The sequence below is a fragment of the Leptodactylus fuscus genome, chromosome 7, assembly GCF_031893055.1.
Source record: "Leptodactylus fuscus isolate aLepFus1 chromosome 7, aLepFus1.hap2, whole genome shotgun sequence".
NCBI classification, from domain to species: domain Eukaryota; kingdom Metazoa; phylum Chordata; class Amphibia; order Anura; family Leptodactylidae; genus Leptodactylus; species Leptodactylus fuscus.
Window position 1 is genome coordinate 44830851 of NC_134271.1, and position 16408 is coordinate 44847258.

The 16408-nt window shown below is 41.0% G+C and overlaps 1 protein-coding gene across 3 annotated transcripts in view; it reads right to left on the minus strand.

The window, feature by feature from the left end:
- The window catches only part of CYLD (CYLD lysine 63 deubiquitinase), a 48616-nt gene that overhangs the window by 16723 nt on the left and 15485 nt on the right, over positions 1 to 16408 (minus strand). For 2 of the 3 annotated variants that reach the window (XM_075281863.1, XM_075281862.1), the window contains 6 exons: positions 14930 to 15035; positions 11712 to 11810; positions 6661 to 6780; positions 4844 to 4903; positions 3267 to 3646; positions 221 to 386 (listed from right to left, as the gene is read on the minus strand). In XM_075281863.1, the coding sequence (XP_075137964.1) occupies positions 221 to 386; positions 3267 to 3646; positions 4844 to 4903; positions 6661 to 6780; positions 11712 to 11810; positions 14930 to 15035 (931 nt within the window). The remainder of the gene's footprint in view (positions 1 to 220; positions 387 to 3266; positions 3647 to 4843; positions 4904 to 6660; positions 6781 to 11711; positions 11811 to 14929; positions 15036 to 16408) is intronic. The other variant, XM_075281864.1, reaches the window with a different exon arrangement.

The window sequence follows — 16408 nt, forward strand, 5'->3', positions numbered from 1 at the left end:
CGGAGCGCATAAACCGCTCACCGGCACTCACTGCTGGTCACGGTCTGACAGGTTTCTGTCTTCTGCCTACAGAAGACGGAAACCTGATAACGGAGACCCGAACGCTGGCGTGAACCCATCATAGGCTTACAAACATATGGTAGGCTTTCTACTAGTGTAATAGAGGGACGGTACATTTACTCTCTTACTTTAAGGCATGGTTTAGATAATCAGCCATTACCTAAAGAATTACAACGTTCTATTTGGTTGGAGACTGGTTGTAGTGACGCGAACCTAGAGTCTGGCCTGCAGCTCTTCAGCTTCACAAAAAGTGCTTTTTTGGGGGCACAGGTGAAAAATCTTGTCCCCTTGAAAGTGCCATCTGTGCATCCTGCACATTCATCTTCCTGAAGTGATAATGTGGGGAAAAAAGCAAAGATATTACATTCATATCCATTTCTGAAAGCTACATTTCACTTATGCTAATCACAGCAACCCCTTGCCTGATTGGAAAACTCTCACCATGAAAATTCTGTGTAATCCTGAAGGCAGCATGTCATAGAGCCAATGATATATAGTTTTGTGGGAAAAGATTCATGATATCCTGCCATTTATTCCTCTGTTCTCGCTATGTCTAGTGGGTGGTCCTAACCGTGATTGTATAGGCAGAGATAGCTGTCAATCAGAGGTGGGACCGCCCAGTAGACTCAATTATAGACTTATAGATAGATATTCTCTATAACGTGAGATTCTTTCCTTACAAAACTACATCAATCTGCCCAGTTCCTCTTGCTCTGTAACATGATGGCTGCATTTTCATGGTTTTGGGTTCCCTTTAAATAAGTTGTAACTGCAAGTGATTAGAATTACAATATGGGCACCATGCAGTGGGTGCAATGCCACTATACTAGGAGGGTGTGTCCCATACAAGCAGGGGTCTGCAGGATGCTACATTACATACATACTTTACTACATAACATTTCCTGTGGGTGGGCGAAGAGATGAAAATGCAGACTGTCTTACAGAACTAGTGCGCTACAAACGTCCTAGTTACTGACAAGCAGATTTACATTCAGCTAGATTGTCCCTGAAAGAGGACACGATCAATAATGAAATCTATGAAATGGCCATAAGGTGGTTATACATGTACAAGTGTCACTTATATAATCTCCTCCAAGATCATGACACACAGTTTATGATAATGATAAACAAGTCAGTAATGTTCACAAGCAGGGACATATCTAAAAACAGACAGGCAGGGCCGCTGGTATCACCGCCATAACAGTCACAGCTTAGAGCAGTAGTCTTCTGGGATGAACTATTTCTTGTGCACATTCATGTCCATCATATTGCTATACTGTAATATTCTGATTAGTGACATTGCTATATTTTACTTTTTTATGGAAGATTTTAAGCCACAATTGCCATGGCAGCTCATAGTGAAAAGTTATTACTATTATTTGTTCACATGAAATATTTCAGTTTCTGCACGGCCCAGTTTAGTGAAAAAACACGTTGCATGTGAACATTGCATGTCTTTATACACAGACACTAAATGACCACTTTATTAGAGACACCCATCTTGAAGGTGCTGGACCTGCTGTGGTCCTTAAAAACACAACGATTTGTCAAGGCATATGTGGTATAGGGTACAATTCACACTTTTTTTTTTAATGTAGATTGTGAGCCCCATATAGGGATCACAATGTACTTTTTTTTCCTATCAGTATGTCTTTGTAGTATGGGAGGAAATCCATGTAAACACGGGGAGAACATACAAACTCCTTGCAGATGTTCCTGGTGGGATTCAAACCTAGGACTCCAGTGCTGCAAGCTTGCAGTGCTAACTACTGAGCCACCGTGTTGCCCCTGGTATAATTCACACATTTGCCAAGGCATATGCTATATTCCACCACACATCATTCCTGCATCCCCACCACCCTGAACTAGTGACAACTGACACATTGTTCATTGACTTGGGCAACCTGTTCCCAATTCTGACCCAATTTTGTTCTCTTTTGCTCCCTGGAGTCTTGCTTTTCTCCTTCCCTTAGATACAATGACACTTTCAATGGCTGAAATGTAGAGTTGTGGGTTTAGACAAGTTATCTATAGCACCAGTATTTTATTGTGATGCCATTTGCCTGACTGTGCACCGGCTGTTTGTCACAATGATTTTTGACATCCTCCTTTGACCATTTTCATCAACAAGTATTGTACATCCACAGGAACCCCTTTTTGCTTCATATTTTTCCTCAATTGTACCAGTCTTAGTACTATAAAACCCCACAAGTTCACAAGATTTTACTATTCTAATGCGGATTTGGAATGTAACTAAGCCACGAACAACTTGCTCCCTTGATTTTTTGATGCCGCATTCCAGGGTCATATTTGTCATTTCTAGAGATGAGCGAATACTATTCGGAACAGCCATTTCGAATAACACGCAGCCATAAGAATGATTGGAAGCGGTCGGCACGCAGACTTTGCTGGTGGCTGGCCACTTAACCCGCTGTGCCAGCTGCGTCCATTCATTCCTATGGGTGCGTGCTATTCAAAACGGGAGTTTCGAATAGTACTCGCTCATTTCCATACAAGGAAGTTCCAATCGTTAAAAGCAAAGGGTCTCCAATTAGGGTCCATTCACATGGAGTAACATGTCGCGTGACCTGGCACGTATATGGCGTATGAGATTTTGAGCGCTGTAAAAGCTACCATTGATTACAATGGGAGCCTGGATCGTACACGCCGTGTTATTTTGCGGCCGCAAAATCACGGCCGCAAAATAACGCGGTGTATACGATCCAGGCTCCCATTGAAATCAATGGGAGCTTTTACAGCGCGCAAAGTCTCACACGCCGTATACGTGCCACATCACGCGGCATGTTACTCCATGTGAATGGACCCTAAAGTGGCCATTCAGCCTATACATAGGTAAATATATATTTATTACTATATACACTGAATATATATTTATTTACACACACTCTCAGATGCAAAGGTCCCAATTATGTGAAAACAATGTATTAGGGGCATAACTTATAATGTGACAATTTTGGTTGAAAATTGGAGATAAATAGATCCCAATATAGGATATCCCATTACAGGATCGTAAAATATAGCAGTGCCATTTTTTTGTAACTCCGCTACCTTGGTAGCCATGAATATGACAAGTTATTGAAGAGAAAAACGTAGCGGTGTAATCTACTGTACACACTCCCACGTAACTGGATACTGAAGGTTCCCTACAAGTTTACACAGTTGTGTTATCATTTATTTGGCATTACCAGCTCTAGTCCAGCTAACATTTCACCGACTCCTGGCGGCTGACCAATCCAGCGGATCACACCATAAAATGGAGGGTTCTCTTTAACTTCTGCCAGTGACCCCACCTCCAGGCCGTGCATATTAGACAGATGTGGAGGCCCCGGTGGACTGTCCTGGAGGGAGGCATGGTTTAGTTCTCCAATGACTGACTGCACGGACAATGAGAGGGGCGTATGTCCCATTGTGCCATTAGTACTGGACATCTTAGAAAGGCTAAATGGCAGAGAATGGAATCGGTTCTCTGCAGGGGAGCAGCTGCTTGCTGTAGGCTGCAGAGGAGGCGAACAGTGTCCAAATGAAGAAGGAGAGGTCTCCGTTAGAGATTTTGCTGAATCTTCAACTACAATAATGAAAAAAAAAAAAAAAAAAAAAAGTAAAACATAATAACGTTAATTTGTGTGTCACCAAACATAAAAAGCCATGCTAAAAAGACAACTGAACACATCTTATCAACCAGCAGCCCCTGCCCATAGTGCAAATATAAGGTACACCATGGATGAAATTGATTAAAAAATGCTCAGATTTTTAATCTTATTATTTGTGATCTTGTGAGAGGAGACAAAGTGTCACTTTTGGCTGATCACATATTATTAGAAAGTATTACAGAAAAATATTAGTAAGCTGGCAATATGGGCAGACATGTGGCAGATGAAATTTAATATGAATGTATATGGTATGCACATGTGTGAAAAAATGTACATCAACTACAGGCTGAAGCCCCACGCTGCGGATATGCAGCTTTTTTTTTGCAGATTTTGTTGCTGTTTTTTTAAGCCAAAATCAAGAGTGGATAGAACAGATGTTAGAAGTATAAGCGCTTCCTAGATATTTCCCATTCCTTTTTTTAGCCTAGGTTTGGCTCAAAAAACTGCAGCAAAATCTACAACAAAAGATGAGGTGTTTCTGTACCATTGGGCCTCAACCTTAAGGGGTTGCCTGGTGTTTATTGATGACCTATCCTCAATAATAGTACAGTGGGGTTGTGACACCTGGGATGCCCCTCATGAACTGTTTGAAGGGGCCGCATCACTTTTAACCCCTTGACTATTAACATCATGCACAGTTTGTTACATAGCAGCCGTACAACATAATTTCAGGCTCAACCCATTGACTCTAAGGGACAGGGATGTCATTACATAACACAGCCACTATGTAACACGCCCATGTGATATAGGTCCTGCTATCTGGGCAGGGGACCCACACTGATCTCTTATTGATGACCTACCCTGAAGATAAGTCATCAATAGAAGAACTGGACAACTCCTTTAATTCAATAAAGTCTTCTTTTGTTGAGAAAAGTCAGAGGATAAAGCAATATGTAAGAAGAAGCCATTTCTGAGCTGTGAGAGGAAGCAACGTAATAATTCTGTGCAAAACAGCACTTTGTACTCAGGGAAGCCATTTGTACATAGCTTTCCATGTATTCAGAAAGACAAACTTGAAATGCAAGGAAATGTGCACAGAGATAGAAGCCATTGTTGGATGTGAATATTTAGATATAATATTTAGTAAGGCAATATCAAAGCGAATCCTATACCTTCACAGCGACTGCTCTCCTGGATACCAGAACTTCCTCCTCGTGATGACCTCTCGCGGGCTGTGAGGACATAAACATAGAGCGTATTCAGTCAGAGGAAGCTCTTACATTGTGAAACCAGTCTGAAGGAAGAAACACAATATAAGAAAAGCAAATAATCCGGCTATGACAAACTGACAACCGTGTTAACTGCCATACTGAATTTTTCAAATCTCATGCCTGAGCACAAGTCCCAGCATGCCCTGCTCAGCGTAATGCTCCAGGACACAGACAGAAGGATGTTTAGTCCCCTGGTCTGTCAGCAGAACCTGGCCATGGAAGGATCCACCAGCGAAAACTAACTTTCTGTAATGTTAGATTTATGTTGGAAGTAGATGTGATCAAACTGTGGGTAGACAAATTATGGCAGATATTAGGACGTAGTCAGGCCACACTATAAGGCAAGATGACATATTTTTTCAGTAGCCAGTCCAAAAGAACATAGAAGAAGAAGTTACATGCCAGAAACAAGTTTCTAGGAGCGTTGACTACCTGGGTCCCCGGACTAAACACAAACCCTGCCAACATCAATGCTATATATCCTGATAATCTCTTACTTATAGATTCTTATAGACTTTCAGCTAGGGGAAACCATTGCTTGAGAAAAATTGGGTACAAAGGGATGAATTATTTTTGTCTAATCTCTTTGTGATCCTAGGCTATGGGGTCCTCGCTGCTCAAATGACATGGTAAACCCCTATTACCTATTATCTGTTCAAGTTACATTTGTATTTTTTATGACCTCCAATGAACCATAAAAGAGATTATTTGGCCTTATTCTGATTATAGGTTACCTGAGACCTCCTAGAAATGGCAGAATACATGCAAATCTGTCTTCACTTTGATGCAAACAGGACGAGCTTTAACAGCATGATGCTTCACACACGCTGCCACCTTCCCATTCCATTACAGCCTATGTACTATTCCTATACAGTACAAGCTAAGTATTATTACCTTTTGTACATAGAGGTGAATGCCAAAGTATAGCAGATATACAGTAGTAATACATATATACCTATAGAACACCACTCCAGCAGTCACACTATGTAGAAAGTATATACAATATACAACTCACATGAAGCATCCACACAGGTCTTAGGCTAAGGACCGACGTAGTGGGTTGCAGTGAAAAAGTGTTGTGGGGAAAAACTGCAGCAAAAACACATGGTTGTGTTTCCTACAGCACCTTTCATGGTAAGTCTGCAGTTTTCCTCTGTGGACTTTCTGCTTCAATTATACCTAAAGGGAAACAGTCAGCGTTTCAGGTTAGGTATAATTGATATGCTGCAATTTCCAAAAACGCGACAGTTTTGAAAATTGCAGTATTTCCGCTGTGTGTATTTTTCTGCAATAAGTGGAGGGGACTCACTGTTTTAGGGCTCCGCTACTACCTAAAGTATCTAAAAGAGGCTAACGCCATGCCGAACATGTACCTCTAGTTACAGGAAGGCAAAGGGGTAGCAATGCCAAGAGCTTGAATCCCACAATGGTCACTGAGGCCTATGAAGGTGTCATAACTACCCGAAAATGTTAGTGGGACACATTTTCTTGCTCTACTGTTCACTTACTATACAAGACATAAACATCAAAGAAGCAGCATCCCACATTGTTCATGCAATACGCAAGGAGAACTTATTTGGAGAACTAATTTGCATTTCTTTTCCCAGAATTCTCAGGGAAACCTGCAAAGTGGTCTCCACAGAATACACACAATACCCTTTGTGCCCTGTAGACACCAGACAGTCTTCAAGAATGTGTCTCATACCCCAATAGCATACCTTCATCCATGTACCAGCTATTCTTGCTTTTCGACTGGTGCTGGTTATCAACAGAGCTGCCATTTAAAGTGTAAAAAAATTCCGAGCGGTTCCTACTTCCTGATTCAGAGGTAGATCCTGCTGCAGGGAAGAAAAAAAAACACATCATGGCAGACTATCCATCTTTTATATGGTTAATATGTATAATCTTGGGTTTGCTCTTCTCAGTGACAGCTTCTTTCCACTGCTTGCTTCCCTCTTTCTATCAGCCAGAGTGGAGGACAAGAACAATCTGAAGCAGGATCATGGCGATCCATTGGCTGTCTCTATAAGGGCTAATTCACATGGCTGATGTTTATGTGTCTGTGCTGCTTAGGGCAGAATACACAGACTGAATGATGACGTTCTCCTTTTCTAGCAAAAGATGTAGACAAAAATCAGCTGACTTAACATAACTGGACCGAATCTGTTACATATAATGCAATCCAACATGTATCACCTCTCTGGTTAATAGGGGATAAATGTAAAGAGGATTTCCCACAATGGACATTTACTAGTCAAAAAGCATTCAGAAAGTTCACATCCTTTCACCCATTTTTACTTTGAGGCCTTGTTCTAAACACCCCATAAATGTGAATGAGGAAACATTATTATTAGATATTTTTGCACATTTATTGAAAAGAAAAAGTAAAAAAAATTCTCATGGACATAAATATTAGGACCCTTTTCTATGACCCTCGAAATTTAGCTCTGGGGCCTCCTAATTCTCTTCATCATTTGGGAAATGATTCTATACCATCAGTGGTAAATGTAGGCCATTGGACATGATTTGGAAAGATGTACCCCTGTCTATACAAGATCTGACAGTGGACAATGTATATCAGAGAAAACAAACAAGCCATGAAGGAAAGAACTGCCTGTATTAAAAAAAATAAATGAATAAAAAATAAAAAAAATTCTGCTGCAATCCTCTCAAGAGCACAGTGGCCTCCAAAATTTTTAAATGGAAAGTTTGGAACAACCTGGGGTCATCATAGAGCTGGCCGCTCCACCATACTAAGTAATTGGAGAAGAAGGGCCTTGGTAAGAAAGGTGGGCTTTAAGGCTGAGTGGCCAGAAAGAAGCTTCTCCCCAGTAAGAGACACATGAAAACCCACCTGGAGTTTGCAAATAGCACCTAAAGGACTCTCAGAGAGCTTCATACTGTGAAGGAGGGGAGGGGGTCAGTAGTGAGGACAGGGAAACTTGTTGGGGTTGAGGGAAAGCTGAATGGAACAAAATACAGATACAGAGAATACCTAACCCAGAGTGCTCGGGACCTCAGACTGGGCTGAAGGTTTCTCCTTCCTACAAGATAATTACCCCAAGCACATATCCAAGACAACCCAGGAGTGACTTAGGAACAACTCCTTGAGTAGTCCAACCAGAGCCCTGAACTCAATTGAACATCTCTGGAGAGACCTGAAAATGGCTAAATACTGAGTACAGGATCTGAATACATATGGCAATGAAAGAATTTCCTTTTTCCTTTTCATTCAATTAGCAAAGATTTCTAACATTGTGTCAGGAGCAGGACCGAAGCCTCCACAGCCCTGTGCCAGCCCTCTCCTTCCTGCGCTTCTGGATCTCGGGACACAGGTCAGAACCTCCACAGCGTTGTGCGGGGGTTGCCGGTCTCCTCCTGAGCCGGATGGTGGACTAGAAGAGACCGGCAATAGGCTGGAGTCTATTTAAGGAGGGCTCTGGCTCCGGACTACTACTGGCTATTCAGTTGTTACCGCATGTCCGCTCAGAACTGCATCTGCTATCCTAATATTCATTATGGTGTACTGAGCGCAGAATGGAAGGGAGGACCGTGATTTTTTAGATCTTACCACAAGACCACAACATGACAAAAAGTGAAGAAAGTGAACATTATTGGGTGTGGGTGTGTGTGTGTGGGGGGGGGGGGGCAAATGGTGTGTATTATACTAAGTTGGGCCACTGGGGAACTATATATTAGGTGTTGGGTCACTGGGGAGCATGATACAATGTGGGGAACACAGGGACTGTATCAGAAAAAAATGCATGTATTTTTGATGTGGTTTTTTTTTTATGATGTCCTTTAAACTTACAAACAAATGTACACTCACCGGCCACTTTATTAGGTACACCTGTCCAACTACTCGTTAACACTTAATTTCTAATCAGCCAATCACATGGCGGCAACTCAGTGCATTTAGGCATGTAGATATGGTCAAGACAATCTCCTGCAGTTCAAACCGAGCATCAGTATGGGGAAGAAAGGTGATTTGAGTGCCTTTGAACGTGGCATGGTTGTTGGTGCCAGAAGGGCTGGTCTGAGTATTTCAGAAACTGCTGATCTACTGGGATTTTCACACACAACCATCTCTAGGGTTTACAGAGAATGGTCCGAAAAAGAAAAAACATCCAGTGAGCGGCAGTTCTGTGGGCGGAAATGCGTTGTTGATGCCAGAGGTCAGAGGAGAATGGCCAGACTGGTTCGAGCTGATAGAAAGGCAACAGTGACTCAAATAGCCACCCGTTACAACCAAGGTAGCCAGAAGAGCATCTCTGAACGCACAGTACGTCGAACTTTGAGGCAGATGGGCTACAGCAGCAGAAGACCACACCGGGTGCCACTCCTTTCAGCTAAGAACAGGAAACTGAGGCTACAATTTGCACAAGCTCATCGAAATTGGACAATTGAAGATTGGAAAAACGTTGCCTGGTCTGATGAGTCTCGATTTCTGCTGCGACATTCGGATGGTAGGGTCAGAATTTGGCATCAACAACATGAAAGCATGTCCATGATCTATCCTGCCTTGTATCAACGGTTCAGGCTGGTGGTGGTGGTGTCATGGTGTGGGGAATATTTTCTTGGCACTCTTTGGGCCCCTTGGTACCAATTGAGCATCGTTGCAACACCAAAGCCTACCTGAGTATTGTTGCTGACCATGTCCATCCCTTTATGACCACAATGTACCCAACATCTGATGGCTACTTTCAGCAGGATAATGTGCCATGTCATAAAGCTGGAATCATCTCAGACTGGTTTCTTGAACATGACAATGAGTTCACTGTACTACAATGGCCTCCACAGTCACCAGATCTCAATCCAATAGAGCATCTTTGGGATGTGGTGGAACGGGAGATTCGCATCATGGATGTGCAGCAGCAACTGTGTGATGCCATCATATCAATATGGACCAAAATCTCTGAGGAATGCTTCCAGCACCTTGTTGAATCTATGCCACGAAGAATTGAGGCAGTTCTGAAGGCAAAAGGGGGTCCAACCCGTTACTAGCATGGTGTACCTAATAAAGTGGCCGGTGAGTGTATGTTCCTGGTGTAAATTCAAAAACTGTGCTATAAAATGCAGCAAAACTGCAGTTTTTTGTCTTTTGGTAAAAATTTGGTTGGGGTGGGGGTGTCTAAAAAAAAAAAGCTTGTGAAACACGGCTCTGGACAGACGATAGATGTCCGATTAATAGGATCCCCGCAACTTATTAAAAGATGGGTCTTGAGCCTGCTCCACCCCAACCTGCATAAATGGAGTGGTAGTCAAATACGCACTCTGATGGTTCATTTTGGGTTTGTTCACATGGCGTATTTTGGCTCTTTTTTGCAGCTTTTGACTGAAAATCAGAACCAAACTCCTTCCTCTTTCCTCCATAGTTTTCAATGAAAGCAGAGATCAAAACAAAATGCTCAAAAAAAACTTCATTCATCTCGGGAGGGGGGGGGGGAATCAGTGGGCATCAGCTATGGGAGGTAAGAGGGGTGAAAATTTACACTTCCAGCCTGTGAACGTATCCTTAAAGTCTATGAGACTTACTGTAAAAGCTAAATACAGAACATGACTGCCTGACATCCTATCATATAACTCAGTTCATAACTGAATGTCGGGAGAAGGTAGGGAGGGGGGGGGGGGGGACATAAAACTGTTTTTTTTTTTTACAGTTAACTTTATTAACAACATGACTTTAGCTACAGGCAAACAGCCATGTTATAACCATGTAGTAGAAGTACATACACACATAGTGAAGTACTTGTAGCAATAACCATATTAATAACCATTTCACCATTAATCCTATTCGGTTGACCGAGCACATGTATGTAATCCTGTTGCTTACTTCATGCCAGGGGTCATGTGTTGTGTAATCGGGGCCCCACGTCACTAACGCCATGTTTAGTCTAAAGGGAGCGTTCACACTACCGTCGGTGTCCGACATGTAGTGTCCGTGACACCTGTCATTCACTTGAATGGGCATCGGGTGCGTTCTTTTGCACTCCGTGCCCGTCCTTTCCTGTCCGCAAGAGAAGATGTCCGACTTCTCAAGCGGACAGAAGAACCCTGCATGCACCCGATGCCCATTAAAGTGAATGACAGGTGTCACGGACACATCTAGTGTCCGCTCCTAGTGTCCGTGACAGATTTTGAGCGGACACTAGGAGTGGACACTACATGTCGGACACCGACGGTAGTGTGAACGCTCCCTAATCGGTTACCCCATGGAGATATAGCACAGGACTTATGCATGGGATATACCATTCTACTGTGCATAAATAGGGGAGTACTGAGAAGTTAAAAAAATAAATATAATTAAAAAAATTACCATTTTAACTTGCTTAGTTGATGCTCTTGTTCACAGCTATTCCTAACACCACATATTTGCATTATAATTACTAATTAGGTTGTCCAAGGTAAAATTAAATTTTTTAATTAGCCCTGGGGAAATGAAAAAAAAAAAACCCCACACTCGCGCACCTGTCTTTGGTGATTCGCTGTCCTCCCAGTGTGGTCTGGTCCTTCCTCTCAACTATATTATTTTTTGCCTGCTGTGACGTCCCGGGGACTTGAGACAAAACATAGTTGAAAGAATGGACCACACTGGGAGACACCAGGGACAGGCGAGGATGGAGGGGGGAAGGGTGGGGGTTATTTTCCAAATCTCCCTTGGCCTAGTTAAAAAATAAAATTTTAGCTTAATGTTTTTAATCCAACACAAGAGTGTAGGGAGAATGTGACCATACAGTACAGAACACTACAAAGCAGCATTACAAGTTACCTGAGACCTTTGGTTTGCTGTGATTGGATAAACTTTTCTCACTTCCACACCTTGACGTAAAGGCAAGCTTTAGAGGCCTCCTCTCCTGGTTTACAGACTCTATTGTGAACACAGAAGGTAGAATATGTAACTTCTAGTAGATAAATGTCATTTTCATCATTTACTACAATAAAACTTCACTTTCTCCAAACATTGCTCAGTTCATTTTAAAAAGTCAAGTGGAATTGAAAAACTCTGGATAAAAAAAAAATTAATCCAGTCAAAAGTCATATACTGAGATCTCAAGACATGAGATATGTGTATACAATTCATAACTTTTACTGATAATACCAATGACCAGCCTCAATATCTATATAGCAATACTCCCATAGACTGCAATACACTTGTATTGCAGTCTATGGGATATGCTATCAAAATACTGCAGGTTCAAGCCCCTAGGGAGGGCTAATAAAATATTTTTAATTTTTTTTAAAAAAAAGTTTTAATATAAATATATATATATATATATATATATATATATATATATACACACACATACACACACACACACAAGTCACCCCCTTTCGCTAAATTTTAAATAAAAGTCAATGAACAAAAGACATAAACATATTTTACATAAACATCCGGCCTATATACAAAAATAATTTTGCCCATAAGGCAAACGTCATATCTTATGCCATATTTTAATAAAAAGCAATCAAAACATCAGACATTCCTCAAAAACGTTAACTGAGGGCAGGTTCACACCTGCGCCCGGTCTCCGCTTTGCAGGTTTCTTTCTTCTGCCCTGAGAAACTGGACAGGAGATGGAAACTGGCAGTCAGTTTTCAAACCCATTCACTTGAATGGGTTTGCAAAGTGACCACCCGTGAGCATCTTGTGCCTCTCTGCTGCAAAACAGTTTTTTTTAACCGGAAACAAAGTCGGACATGCAGGACTTTGCGTCCGGTTTAAAAAAATGGTTTTGCCGCGGAGAGGCACAAGACGCTCACCGGCAGACACTGACTGCTGGGTTTCCGTCTCCTGTCCAGTTTCTCAGGCAGAAGACGGAAACCCACAAAGCAGAGACCAGGCGCAGGTGTGAACCCGCCCTGCAAAAAAAAGCCTCCTTATGCATCCCTGTACATGGAAATATAAAAAAAGTTATGGATGTCAGAATATGGCTACTTCTAGAATTTTTTTTTTTTTTTTTGCAAAGATTTGGATTTTTTTTTAAAGGGGTTAAAACAAAACAAAAAAAAAACAACAAACTATAACAATTTGGTATTCCTGGAATTATACTGGCCCATAGAATACAGGTACCATATCATTTTGCCTGCACAGTGAACAAAGCCCATAAGAATGTTACACAAACGCAGTTTTTCTCCAATTCTACCCCATTCTGGATTTGTTTTTACAGCTTCCAAGTACATCGTACAGAATATTAAACAGTACCCTAACAAAGGACAATTTGTCTCAAACATTAAACTCTCATATGGCTCTGTGAACGGAAAAATAACAAAATTATGGAATTTGGAAAGTGAGGAGTCAAAAACAAGAACTGAAATATGCTGAAGACGAGAAGAGGTTAAAAGGAGTCTACCGCCTTTCCCCACGGACATTCAACTGCTACCATCGCTTTACTGTGCACTTTACATTGGTAAAAAAAAAACAAAAAAAAAAAAAACATATCTTATGTTCAAAAACAACTTTGAAGCCTTATGTAAATGAGGAGGTTGGTGCACAGAAGGTGGGACTTCAGTCTTAGGAGCAATGCTCTTGCTAAGCAAGTAGGACTAGTGATGTCATAGCAGTGGGAGGACCAAGGCAGAAGGCACCAACTTCCTCATTTGCATAACATTTCAAAATTGTTTTGGGGGAGGTGGGAGACTTCCTTTAATTCAGGTCCTAGTCTGACCGTACAATAATTAGACAAACATTAAACCATATATCATGGACATGCTAGTCATATCTGTCAAAACTAAGTAGAGAGGAACACAAAGTCAATTAACTAAGATCAATTATATGATAGAATAAGATTCAATCCACAAAGGTAATCCCAGTATGTGGAGTAGAATATACAGGTATGTCCATATAGTCACATAGTTGATCAAAAAGTCCATCCAGTAAGGGCTATTGGTGCACACTTAATTTACTGTCCCCATTACCTGCCGGAGTCCACCTAATACTGTAATGTATTCAATAACTAAAGTTTTTTGGCTTTATGTCCGTCTTATTGCTTAGTTGACTTCTGTAGACTATATGGATTGTCCTCCTTCCATACTGGCTAGGTGGCGTAGTGTTAAATCACTTTATTCCATCCCAAGTGGCGCTGATGCCTGTGTATTGGCGTCTCCCAGAGGCTAGGCAACCAGTCTGTTTGCACGTGGTCTAGATCCTGTACCAGTGAATATATGTAAATGCAAAGCCATACTTGTCACTGCAGTTTATCATGGAAGTATACTAGATCCTAATTATGTTCTGGCATATACAACCGCACATTCGGATGTTAGGATTGTATTGTATTGTGGGTCTATCAAAGTGTGAAACAAAAAAAATTCTATTCTATTCTTACCCTCAATTGCGGACCATTTGCAGACTTACATTACAGCCGTGTAAGACCAGACTTAGCGTACCAGAACAAAGGAAAGCAGACCGCTAAAATAGCACTTATATATGGAGCCTGCCAGATTTCATTGACTATAATAATATTATTTATATAGCCCCAATATATTCTGCAGCACTTTACATATCAGAAGGTAGATGAGCAGACAATATTGAATATTACAATGTGACAAAGAATTGTTACTCCGCCCCTAACCACTTTCTGAAACGGGGGCCTGATGTCCTCCAGTCAGGAGCAAAAAAAGCTATGTAAGGCCGTACTACACGGATGATTGCCAGGGGTATTTTTTTTCAGTGACCCTCAGACTATGGATTGTAGCAAACTGTAGTCCGTGATCACAGCACTGCCATAATGCCACAGCTAAAAAGCAGTTAGGGGCAGAAGATTGGTAAAAAAAAATAGCAGATAATCTTCCCCTGTAGTTACTAACTTACATATTTTGTGAACAAAAAGTAAAAAAAAAAAAAAAAAAAAAAAAAAAATAGGAAAAATAAATAAATAAATAAATAAATAAATAATACAGCGATTCCCTCTTCAGAATTCCCAATGACATGTAAAAAAAAGGGAAAAATACAGAGGGGTACCATAAAAGTCCAGATCGCCATATTCCTACCTGGGATAATGTCATTGATGTGCAGAAGGAGAGTGCTTTCCACACTAGCAAAGCTACACAGCTGGATTCCATTATATCGCCCATCCCAATTTCCAATTGGATTGTCCTATGAAGAAACAAAAAATATTAACATTTACAATCCTATAAGAGTTTGATGGTGACAGTGTAAGAAAAAGACAACCTTCCTGCCGGAGTCTAGGTTGTAAATGTGGCCGAAGTGTCTGAATAGCACAATATCAGTGAATAAGTCAGTGTCAGACTATGAGGCAGCCGCACTGGGCACATCCTCCTCACTCGCCGGCTTTAAACAAGAAACTTTCAAAACTGCTCATTTTTGGTCAACCACATTTCCGTCACACCACCTAGAATAAACATAGGTCCCAATATAGCCAGATTTTATAGACAAACTGGGCAACAGAAATAGCTGGTGCCTTCAGAGTGGTAGTCCAAAGTCACTAAAATATCATCAAATCTCACAAAATGCAGTTCTGAAAAAAAAACTAAAAAACTAGAATTTACAACAAAGAGAAGCTTTATAAATGCTCGGTACTGATTCTGAGTTATGTTGTTTTCTTTACCAGTCACAGACAAAGTGAATACAAGAAATGTACGGATTCCTTCTCGTCATGTGTATGTGATTTATCTGCTTGCTGTACATATCCATGTGCCTTACATAGACAACTCCTCATCAACATAGAAATAAGAGGTTTGCGACTGCTCTGCCTTCTCACACCCCAGCAAACAGAGGTAGGCTAAGTGTGCAATAAGAAATAGTGGAAAACATGAAGCTAATATCTGAAAGAAAGTGTGAACAAAGCCGGTGGCTCAGTGGTTAGCACCTAAGACTCAGACCATAAACCCAGAAACTAAGAACAAAAAGACAAAGGTGCATCCTATAGTTCATCTTCAAGTATGTCTGTAGGGTTAAGCTGCTGATATGGAAACTGGATGGTACAGGTGACACACAACGTTACGTCTCCTAACCTGGCTGTCACAGAGTCATTTACCTTGGCAGCCGATGTTACACTGTAGCAAAGCAACTCCTAACAAACCATTCACTCAGTGCAGTATAATAAAAGGTTTGTGGGACACACGGCCTTGTGCCTTTATTACAGCCTAGCATACAACATAGCATACAAAACTGCAGATGAATCCTATCCTGTGATTTTCCAGACGAGGAGTTCTAGTTACATTTCTGAAAACCTTACTTAAAATAAAAAACTGCAGTAAAATATATTTTAGGTTTCTTTTTCTAAATGGTCTTTTTTGTAATTGTATTAATAATCGGTATCTGTATACATAGTATATGCTGTATACACAGATATAGATAGACACAGGTAGGTACACACAGATAATATACGATATTACACACAAACACATACTGTATATATACACTCATTGACAAAAAAAAATAAAATAAGGCACCAAGAAAAAGGAGTTGTTTATTATTCAATAAAAGTTTCTATATGTGAATACAAT